Source organism: Mastomys coucha, unplaced genomic scaffold (genome assembly GCF_008632895.1).
Source record: "Mastomys coucha isolate ucsf_1 unplaced genomic scaffold, UCSF_Mcou_1 pScaffold20, whole genome shotgun sequence".
Classification (NCBI taxonomy): Eukaryota; Metazoa; Chordata; class Mammalia; order Rodentia; family Muridae; genus Mastomys; species Mastomys coucha.
Window position 1 is genome coordinate 75,453,328 of NW_022196903.1, and position 11,742 is coordinate 75,465,069.

At 41.4% G+C, this 11,742-nt stretch overlaps 1 protein-coding gene across 6 annotated transcripts in view; it reads left to right on the forward strand.

Moving 5' to 3' along the window:
- Gcfc2 (GC-rich sequence DNA-binding factor 2) overlaps positions 1–11,742 on the forward strand; it is a 34,745-nt gene that overhangs the window by 13,004 nt on the left and 9,999 nt on the right. The window contains exons 6-12 of one of the 6 annotated variants that reach the window (XM_031382241.1): positions 1,170–1,356; positions 3,147–3,270; positions 4,760–4,841; positions 5,249–5,361; positions 7,323–7,522; positions 9,424–9,574; positions 11,277–11,395. In XM_031382241.1, the coding sequence (XP_031238101.1) occupies positions 1,170–1,356; positions 3,147–3,270; positions 4,760–4,841; positions 5,249–5,361; positions 7,323–7,522; positions 9,424–9,574; positions 11,277–11,395 (976 nt within the window). Of the gene's footprint in view, positions 1–1,169; positions 1,357–3,146; positions 3,271–4,759; positions 4,842–5,248; positions 5,362–7,322; positions 9,393–9,423; positions 9,575–11,276; positions 11,396–11,742 lie in introns of those variants that run through there. The other 5 variants (XR_004122085.1, XR_004122086.1, XM_031382242.1 and 2 more) reach the window with 5 other exon arrangements.

Sequence of the window (11,742 nt, forward strand, 5' to 3'; positions counted from 1 at the left end):
TCCCAAGTGCTGGGATTAAAGGCGTGCGCCCCCACCGCCCAGCATCTCCTTGGTTTTTTAAGACAAGATCTCTCACTGGCCTGGGACTTTCCAAGCAGGTTGCTGGAGTTGCAGATGTGCCTCCATGCCAACCTTCCTGGGTGGCCTTGGAGTTCTCACTTAGGTCCTCCTGCTTTCCTAACTGAGCCTTCTCCCCAGCTTAGCTTACACTTTTATCTCCATAAAGTAAGGGAAGGTTTTTTCAGACATGAATTGTGTCTCCACTTAATTTAGAAACAAAATATACTGCTTAATGGCTAAATAATTTCTTTTCAGGGCCAGGTTAGCAGGATTAGTTGAACTAATTGTTTAGCCATATTAAAGTCCATATACTTTTAATTTATTTCATTGTTTATTGATTTGCTAATTCTAAGGCATCCATAGAGTTCAAATGCTAATAGGATATATATTCTGATTCTGTGAAAGAAATATGTTTTGTGTATTTCTCTTGGCTTGTGTCTGTGATAGGTAACATAATTTTAAAAGATAAACAGTCATTGAATTGATGTGTGTGATATTCTCAAGAGCTGGACCAAGTCTGCTGTCTTCACTTTAGCAGAGCAGTGTAAGGTCATGCAACAGAGAAAATGGAATGAACCCCCTGTACAGCAAATGCTAGCTGGAAAATAATCACTCATGAATCAAAAACCAGATAAATTATACCAAACCATAGCATGTTTAAACGGTGTTTATGCCAGTTCATTCAGTTTTCCAAGCAAGACAAAAGATTTGTGTAAAAGTGAACACACATGCTCCTTTATTTCATAAAAAATCTTTGGTTATTCTTGGAACTCCCTTAACTTATAAGTTCTGATCAATCTTAGCCTAAAACCAAGTCATCTTTTTGATACATAGTGAATTCAAGGCCAATTTGGGTTAAAGAGACCCAGTTTCAAGAAAAAAATTAAATAAAATAAATAAATCTCATGGCCACCTTCTGTTTCTAAGTCTCTGTAGGTGTTCTTTTTTATCTTTCCCTCTTGAGAACAGTAATTGTGATCTCCCTAGCTTCAAATCAGATATAACAAGGTCTATACAGTAAAAACTTTCTCTGTTTGAAATCATCTTTATTAGAATACTGCTTAAAAGGAAAAAAGTGAAAAATGAAACTTTTTTTTTATTTTATTTAGATTAGCATTACTACAGGATTCTCATCGCTCACACCAGAGAGAATATGAAAAATATGTACAAGACATCAAGAATTCAAAGACAGCTATCCAGAATCTCGAGAGTGCTTCAGATCAAGCTCAAAGCTACAAATTCTACAAAGGCATGAAAATTTATGTGGAAAATATAATTGATTGTCTAAATGAAAAGGTATGTATAAATATGCATGGAGAGAGACTCTCCCTGCCCCCCATTAGTCAGCTAGTAAGGAAGACACAGGCTCAGTGAGTGAGGTGGTGTAGAATCATGAGGTCCTGAGTTTTGATTCCAAGAAGCAAGTAAAAGAGGCAGTAGTGGTGTGGGTTTTCAACAGGTTCTTCCTGTGTAACCCAGGGTGACTCATAACCCCCGCCTCAGCCTCTGAGTTCTGGGATTATAGTTATATACCACGCACACACTTTACCATGGTAGGGCTCATTCTCTCCATGTTACACATGAGCCAAAGGATTCTTCAGAAGGAATGGTGGTTTATTACTTTGCTAGAGTAGTAAAAATGGATTTTGTAAAATGTTGATTTTGATGACAGAAAAGATCTCTGTATGATTACCTGCATGTAATTTTGCCTGTGAAGAAGGCCACAGTCTGAGGCTTAGGCTGTCTTGGAGCTTGCTGTCTACGTAGCCGAGGTTGGCCTTACACTTGTGGATTATTATGTCTCAGCCTGCTGAGTGCTGGGATTTCAGCTGTGGGAATCACCAGGCCCTGTGTAGATCTTTTTCTTCTGAATTCTCTTGAGTCCTTTGCTCAAGAGAATTCAGAATACCTTGGTTCTTAGTGGTTTTTTCTTTTGCTCTTAGCTTTTAGTGAATTTAAACAAACCAAATGGTTTAAAACATTTTGTATGAGTGTTTTTGCCAGCATGTACATTTGGGCAGCACATGCATTCAGTTTCTGGAGTCCAGAAAGGAATATCAGATCCCCTGGAACTGGAGTTACAGATGGTTGTAAGCTGCCATATGGATGCTGAGAACTGAAATGTGGTCCTCTGCAAGAGCAGCCAGTGCTCTTAACCACTGAGCCATCTCTTTTCCAGCCCCTGGCTTAAAATGTTTAATGCTTATTCAGTATAATCCAAAATTTACACTTTTGTTTGTGATGGTTTTTTAATAGTTGTATGTTTAAAATTTTTACACCATCAGATTTTTTAAATCTTTCATTTTACTTTGTGTTCTGTGCACACTCGGTGCTGACATGGGATCCTCGGTGTTCTGAGCACTCAGTCCTGACTTGCGGTCCTCTATTACATTTTTGCAAGGTACTTGATTTAAGCCCAGAACTTTAAAAACAAAAGATTGTTAAAGTAGTTAAATTCTACTTCATATTTCTATCCCATCCATAAAATATTGCTTTGTCACCATGTTAAGTGTCAGCTGGTACTTGCTTTCTATGGTATTTTTTTACAGTGTACATTTTTCTTCATTAATCCTTGAATTATACTTTTAAAATCCCACTGGTCACATGGGGCTGCTGGAGCTGTCTTCCTGGAAGCAGCAGGAATGAAGTAACTGCTCCCTGAGAAGGAGGATTCCAGTTTCATCTAGTCACACATTCTGGGGAGTCCCTAGTGACTCTCTTCCATTTTATGAAGTTTATTCTGGTGCCAGAACTCAGACCCAGGGCCTTACACATGCTCAGCAGCCATTGTACACTCAGTGTAGTCCAGCCCCGTTCTTCGGTTTTTCAGAGTTTACCTGCTTCTAGTGTCTCCTTGCTATCTGTCTGCATTCCCTCAGCTCTCTCACAGGGGTCCTTCCTTTTACCCATCTCTCAAGCACATGCTCCTCACCCCATATCATTTGGTTTCATCATTTGTGATACTTGCAATAATATTGGAACTATTGTTCAATAATTAAATGTATACATGTGATTATAAATAATTCCTTTTATTCTTCTTATAATTTGTTATTAATGAGCTACGGTATATTACTTTTGTGTTTCAGATTGTCAGCATTGTGGAACTAGAATCATCCATGTACACATTGCTTTTAAAACGGTCAGAAGCACTTTTGAAACGCAGGCAAGATGAGTTAAAATGTGAATCATCATATTTGCAACAGTTATCACGTTAGTGTTTATTATATTCCATTATTTATTAAGCTAAATTGTCATATGGAGAATAAAAACATTTTTAGTTCTCTATTTAAAAAGAAAAAGAAAAAAGCTATTTAGTTGAGGGGGATTACTATTGCTGGGAGGAAAGGGTTTGTTTCCTTCTGCTTCCATGTAACACTTCATCCCCCACAGCAGTGAGGGCAGGAGCGCAAGCACAGAAGGAACATGGAGGCAGAGCTGATGCTGCTTACTGGCCTGCTTTCCGAGACTTGCTCAGCCTGCTTTCTTACAGAACCATGGACAGATCCAGGGATGGCCCCACCTACAGTGGGCTGTGTGCTCCCCATCAATCAGGAATTAAGAAAGTGCCCTACAGGCTTGCATACAGACCTTCTGGAGACATTTTCTCAGTTGATGCTCCCTTGACACAAAACTCGCCAGTACAAAATTTTTTTCTATGTTTTCACACTAATCCTTCACCCACACCTGGCATTTCAAGAAGGAGTTTCTTTAAGTATATTTTTTCTAGGTATATATGTGTACCTGAGTATATGTAAGTGTATCACATATGTGTAAGAGTGTTCAGAGGTCCAAAAGGGGTAAGTTCCCTTGGGACTGGCAATCTAGACATTTATAAGCTGCCAGGTAGGTGCTTAGAACTGAACCCTGGTCATCTGGGAAAACAACTAGTGCTCTAACTGCTGAGCCATCTCCCCGGGCCCCTGGACACAGTATTTATCTGCCATTCGATGAGCAGGGAGTGGTTGGAAATGACTTCCCAGCAGTCAAGCTCTATAGTTGAAGGGCTGCGCAGGTTGGTGGGTCTCAGCAGAGTTGGTAAGGAGTCGGCTTCCTCGTGCCACACTACTGCTGCACTAGTGTCTTAGCTTGGGTGCTGAGGGAATGAGGTCCCGTGTGGCTGACAAGGAGGAGTGAAGTGACTGTCAAGCTCCCTCCCTCATTTGGTCAGTTGGAAACAGTGGAACGTGCTGAAATAAAACGGGCTATAAGTATAAATAAGATGTTAGCAGTATAAATATCTCTAGTATATGACTATGGGGGAAATTGGGGTAAACTGCTAGAAAAGACACCTGCTATGGTAAATGACATACACCAGGATGGTCCATGTTGGCTTAGGCCAACAAGCGTGATGGCTGTGAACATTGATAGTTAATGGACATTATGTTATAACAAAATGTACATTTTGAGCACATTACCCATTTTTTTTTTTTTGTTTTTGTTTTTGTTTTTGTTTTTCGAGACAGGGTTTCTCTGTGTAGCCCTGGCCGTCCTGGAACTCACTCTGTAGACCAGGCTAGCCTCAAAACTCAGAAATCCGCCTGCCTCTGCCTCCCAAGTGCTGGGATTAAAGGCATGTGCCACTACTACCCAGCCCACATTACCCATTCTTATATACACACACACACATACTTCATACCTGTAGCTTCAGTGATTGACTGTTTTGAGACTGTTGTACAAAGCTAATTTTATGAATTAACAGGCAAAGATGAGACATCGGCAAGTGGAAGCTTGGCTCTGGATGAAAAGGATCAACGGATTTTAGAAGAGATTGAAGCTCGAAGGTATCTGTATAAAGTGCAGACTTAACACTGAGCAAGGACTTGCCACTATTTCAGTAGCATTAGCTATGTGATAATCACCCAGCCTGGCATCCCAGTTCTCAAGAATGATGTAAAACCAAAGCTGAATTGGTTCAGCTGGCCTCCAGCTCAGAAACAAACTGGGGCTCAGGTGGAATTGGTGAGGTGGCCTTTGTTAGAGAATAGCTTTGAACTAGAACTCACTTCTAACTAGTGGACCCTCCTTAAGAAACCGTCACATTCAGAGAATGGTCTACGCTGAACATTCGAACCAGAGCAGCTAAGGAAGCAGAAAGGGTCTGAGAATAGTTACGTAAAATGATGTCAATCCCATGATGTGTCCATTATAAAATAATGACATTGTTGATTTACTTTATTGTACAACACAGGATGCAGAGAAGACAGGCAAGGGCGCTCTCGGGCAACTGTGACCATCAGGAAGGGATGTCTAGTGACGATGAGCTGTCTCCTACAGAGATGACTAACTTCCACAAGCGCCAAGGTCAATTGCCAAGATTCTAACCTATTTTGAAATGTTGAAATAGTGAGGAAGGCTTTGTTGTGGCTGCCTTTAAATCCATATTACTAAGACAGTTAGGAAAATCCAAGAAAGATGAAAACATTTTCTGCATAAGATTTGCTGCCTCTGGAAAGGCAGTGCTGTGAGCTCTGCTCCCAGGGCTCTGCTGCTGCCTGCTGGGTTACAGTGGGTGTGGCTGTGCTGCTTTCCTTGTATGGCACCATTTGTAACTTAAACAACTGTGTCAGTGAACGACTTTAAAAAGCACTTTATTGTAATGAACTCAGTTTAAAAGCATCACAAAGTTGATTAATCTCCAAAGCAGACATTTGCCAACCTCCCAACTCTGCATCTCAGTGAACTCTACAGTTAGCGTGGCAGTTCTGAAGCCTCTTAGGTTCACTAGCAGTTATATTTGATTTTTCAAGGTTTTCTTTGTTTTTTAAGGTTTACTAGAGGTGTAGATGCCCCTGTGGGGCAGATTGGGCAGGACCCAGTGAGCCTGTCCTAGAGAAGTGCTGTCCCACACCCTTCAGAGTGTGGTTGTGGCAGCATTGAAAGCTATTACATCTTGAATTGATGGTGGAGTACTAAGACTTGGGCTCCGCACCCTTTCAGTTACCGTTTTATTAACCTGTCCACCACACGCATACATGTGCATGCATGGACACATGTACACAGAAAGGAAGAAACTATGATAGAACTGAAATAGGCATGTGTCTAACTCTATGTCCTCTTTCATGACTGTGTATTCTTAATCTATATTTTTATCCCCTAATATTGCCCTTTCTTGTTCTCCTTTCTAAATGCTGCACTGTCCCTGCACTTGATATATATGCAGTGTAGGCTAGGATCTGCATAGGAGAAAGAATAGGAAGTGTTTCCCTTCCTGAAATTAGGAGACCTCTCTTAACAGTATATATATTCTAAGTCCATGCATTTTCCTGCAAACTTTGTGATTTCTGTTTCTCTCTAGCACTGAACAGTACTCCATGTTGTGTGTTTACCAGGTTCTCAGTATCAGTTCAGATGAAGATGGGAACCTTGTTTGGTTCCATTTCCCTGCCATAGAGCATCAGAAATCAAGATGCTGATCTCTGTGGGAAGGCATAGAGAACTCTGGGTGTGTGCTTAGGAATAAAATAGCTGGGTCATTTTTATTTTTTGAGAAACCTCCAAGCTGACACCAGCAGTGGATAAGGCTCCTTTTCCTCCACGTCTTCTCCAGCATTTGCTGGTGCATTTCTTGATGGCCTTTCTGACTGGGGTAAGGTAGAGTCACAGAGCAGCTTGACTTTGTGTTTCCCTGGTAGCTAGGGGTGTTGTGCTGCTTTAAAACTTGTTATTGTCCTTTTCTGTTTCTTCTTTTGAAACTGTTCAGTTCATAGCTCACTTGTTGATTAGCAGTTTCATTTCCTTGGTTTTTAATTTTTGTGGGGTCTTGGTGAGTTCTGTATCCTAACCCCATGTCTGAATACCCCATGTCAGGCTTTTCTCTTCTTCTGTGGGCTATCTGCTCTGCTCATGAGTGACACTATTTCCAATGCTCTGAGAAGGCTCATAGTGCAGCTCTTCAAAATATTTTGGGCTTCAGTGTTCACTAGACTCAATGGAAAGGGGCTCTCTTCCTTGCCCGCCTCAGTTCAGTATTTGCTTGCTTAGTTTAAATCAATGTATCATCTCTGCCTTAAAGGGAAGAGGGCTATGGTAAGGAAACAATATAATAAGTATAATGGTATTTTGGCATATAGATAGGAACTCAATACACAGTAGGCTTTATTAGTGTCAGTATTATCACTTTGGGTATTAAAGTGACTTTTTAAATTAAATGAATATATGAAGTACAAAAAATTCCAGCCCAGTTGGTTAAGTAGCAACTCGTGACTGTTGGTAAGGTAACGGGCTTAAAATGCATAACATAAAGAGACTTACTCTGTTTGCAGGTGACATTTTACAAGATTGTAAGAAAGTTTTTGAAGATGTGCATGATGATTTTTATAACGTCCAGAATATTTTATTGAAATTTCAGCAGTGGCGAGAAGAGTTTCCTGATTCCTACTATGAAGCCTTCGTTGGTTTCTGCTTACCAAAGCTTTTAAGTCCCCTGATACGAGTTCAGTTGCTTGATTGGAATCCTCTTAAGGTATCAGTGTTTGACATGTAACTGTTCTGGTCATGTTAGCTGCTTCTGTGCCCTTGCTGTCAGGTTAGGTCTAAACTAATCACACCTCAGCCTGGCAGGATGGGTTATGGCCTGAGTTTGGACTCCGAAACCATGTGGTAGAAGGAGAGAATTAATTTCCACAGTTGTCCTTTGGCCTTTATACATGCCACCCCACCCCACCCCCACATGAATGAACATCATTAAAAAGTAAAAACAAAACCATTTACCCTTAAAGTTGTAGATAAAATTTAGAGCCTTGGAAAAACTGTCTAGAAGTTTGGCCGGGGGGAAAGGAAGGGAAGAGACAGACACAGGGACAGACAGAGAGACAAGTTGGAGTAAAACCTATGGCCTTCTGTGTGCTAAAAAAATCATCAAACCATTGAGCTACATCTCTAGCCATCTTGCTCGATTCTTAAGGCATAATAGGACCAAACATCAGTAATTCAAACACATTTTTAATATTCTTATAATGTGTGAAAATTTCCCTAGAATTATGTAGCATTGTTTGGTTAAATTTGACTTAAAAACATGTTCTGAGGATTATGAAGTTGGAGATCACAAACTGGAAAGAGTTGGTTAGCAGAACACTGAGGAGGAGGACTGTAAGAGAGTCCTTAGGGGTATGCAGGAATTCATTTCTTGAAAGTGGGGAAAATGCCAGTTCAGGGGTGAGCTGAGAACCTAGGTTCAGAGGTGAGAACTCATTTTTGAAGGTACTAGGAAATGTAATACAGGGAAGGTAATGTAGAGTTGTTTGTTGAGACAGGGCTTCTCTGTATAGCCCTGGCTGTCCTCCTGGGACTCATTCTATTATCAGGCTGGTCTCAAACTCAAGATTTGCCTGCGTCTGCTTCCTGAGTGCTGGAATTAAGGGTGTGCGCCACTATTGCCTGGAAGTAATGTGGAGTTTTTAAAATGTTTTAGTACATATATTTGTGTGTGTGGCTGTGTGTATACATGCCATGGCATGCATGTAGAGGCCAGAGACAGCATATGGGAGTTGGTTCTCTCCATTATATGAGTCTCAAGAATACATCTTTGGTCATCAGACCTGGCAGCAAGTGCCTATGCTCCAAGTCATCTTAGGGACTTCAAAGTAATATTTAAGGAGGCCACTAGAACTGCGGGCTTCCTAGGACCACACCACCTTCCAGGGAAGAGCAAGGCCATTTCTGTGGAACTCTTAGGGAATCCGTGGGTAGCACCAGAGGTTAGCCATTCTGGATCATTTCATTCATCTACAAGTAGTAACCGCCATTTGTTGTTTGCTGATTGGCTAACAAGCTAAACCACATGCACATTACACATTTATTCTTAAGTAAAAGGACTGAAGTCAGTTTTGCTTGAGGCAGATGAATGAATTTTACCAGTGAATTTTGTAGCAGTTTCAAGTGCCTAACTCAAACATGTTATTTCACTCTGGTCTGGGTGCTGCCATTGCTGGTCTCTGAGTGTCCTGGCACACAGTGGGCCTCTGTCACATTTTTGTTGTATGGATGAATGCATGAAACCAAGTTCTTGGTTATTATTCTACCTCGATGCTGGGGTGGCGTGCCTCCTCCCTTACCGTGATGGCCTAGTGGTGTAAGCAGAGTATTCAAACATGTGATTGTTCTCTTGGAGCCTTAGGAAAGTCCTAGGGATTTTGGAAAAAGTTAACTTACAAAATACACCATATTTAAGAATGTATAACTTGGCCTGGTAGTGGTGGCACACGCCTTTAATCCCTGCACTTGTAGGCAGAGGCAGGCGCATTTCTGAGTTCAAGGCCAGCCTGATCTACAGAGTATGTTCCTGGACAACCAGGGCTACACAGAGAAACCCTGTCTTGGGGGGCGGGAGGGAGCATGTCTAACTTTTCTTATCTCGTCTCATAGGTGGACTCCATAGGTCTAGACAGGATGCCCTGGTTCACAGCCATAACAGAGTTTATGGAGAGCAGCATGGGAGATACAGAAAAGGGAGATGGTTCTGATAAAAAGGTCTTGTCTGCTGTCATCAACAAAACAGTTGTTCCTCGCCTGACAGGTAACCTTGATTCTGTTATAATCACAAATATTCTTTTAGAAGTTTGGAGATAGAAGGAAATACTGTATGTATTAAAGAGCAATAGATTTCAAATTGACCTGCTTGGAAAATGCTTGTTTGTGCAAATGTTGGCTGCCCACAGCAGCAGTAGTGGTGTTTGACCAGAATATTTTTACCATATTCCAGAGAAATGAGTTTTGAATTTGACTAAACTTTGAAGAGTATTATTCATTCTGATGATGTTTTTCTTTTTAACTCATGTGCTTGAGCCATCCATCCCATGGCTGGGGAGCATTAGTTGTGTGTGTTCTGAAGGCATCACACCCACAGTGTGCTGAAGGATCCATTGTTGGGCAGGGGAGCAAGAGAACATTGAGAGTGGTTCTGGGGTTTTGACTCAGTTGTCTTTTCCTGACTTGGGAATCTGAAGGAGGCAGTTTAGAGTGGAAGTGGTGGGTGGCCCTTTGCTGGCTGTGCTGCAGTGGGTGCCAGACACTGAGTGGGGTGTTAGATGGTTGCTGAGTATACCAGTCAGAGGAGTTCAGCAGGAGGCAGCTGCGTGTGGGTGGTACTTAATGCCACAAAGTGATTGAAATATCAAGGAAGTGAATGCAAGAAGGAACAAGAAGGAAATGACCTCAGTCCTGAGGTCCTTTTAGCATTTAAAAACCACAGGAGTGACAAGTACCAGCAAAGACCAGAGAGGATACCAGGAGAACAGTCAAAAGAAAAGTATGTCCCACAGTCAAAGAAATCTCCAGGGAGAAAGGGAGCCTAGCTGTAGTTGTTGACGGTAGTCACACAGGAGTAGAATCGGCCTTTGGAGCTCGCTGTGCAAATGTCCTGTGTGACTTGAGAGATGCACTTGCCACTCTGTGGAAGGTGCAGTGGCCTAATTGAGAGGATTCCAGGAACAAACAGGAAGAAAAATAAGAGGTGGACATCTAGGCAGTACTTTGAGAAATTTTTTTTTTAAAGGAAAGGGAACAGTGGACAGTTTTGGAGAAAGTACTAGAGGTTTTGGAGTTGGAAGATAATGCAGTGTTTAATACTCTTGTCCTCAATAATGAGGACCAGTGCCCAGATCCCCTGAAGCCACATAAAAGCATGGTAGGCATGGTGGCTGCCATGTAATACCAAGTATTTGTAACATGGACACAGAGGATCCCAGTATCAAGCTGGCATGCCAGACTCACAGTCATCTGCCTCAGGCTTCACACACACACACAGAGTCAAGCATCCACACACATCTCAACATGCATACAAACTCGTGAGGGCAGGGAGAAGAAGGAAGTAGAGAGATCCTTCAACTGAAAGTAAGAACCAGGAAAATCAACCAGGCAGGAGAGCAGGCCAGGGAAGTAACTGCTGCCTAACATGGAGGCTTACTTGAATTTTGGGAGTTTAGTTTGGTATACCTTTCTTTAAAGCTACATTTTAGCTATACATTACAGGAAGAGTTAATTGGAAGGTGAATCTGTCAAGCTGACTGGTGTAGCAAAACCCAAGGAGGAAAAATATTGAGGGTGTATGCAAAAAGGAAATGATAATGATAGAAATGTGGAGCATAAGCAAATAGTAAATGTCATAATTAGCCATGGTTTTAACCTTACTATGGAGTGGAACAGGATATGCTAAAGACGTTGGTTATTTGTGCATGATCTAGTAGTAACTTGTGTAACCACTGAAAAATATGTTTCAGATTTTGTAGAGATCATTTGGGATCCCCTGTCAACCTCACAGACAAGAAGTTTAACAATGCATTGCAGAGTGGCTTTTGAACAGTTCACTTCTGAAAGTGAAGTTAGTAAAAGCAAACAGGTAATGGTAGCTGCAGACTTGGGGGTTAGCTCACTGACAGAGTGCTCGCCTCGCATGCAAGGGACCGGAGTTCAGTTTCCAATACCACAAAAGTGTAAGATAATATATACATGCTCAGATTCTATTGTGTGGAGATATTACCTTAGAAAGTCAGAATTCAAAGACTTTAAAAGATGAGGTAAAATAAAATTTGAGTTTTGTTCTTGATGTTCTAAAAATTGATATAGGACTCCTAAGATATATGGTACTTAATTATAAGTGAAAAAAGAAATATAACCCTGCTCTTCAGGAAAACTGAGATGGGACTACACCCCCAGATTTGCAAACAGGAGGGGGGCTAGGAAACA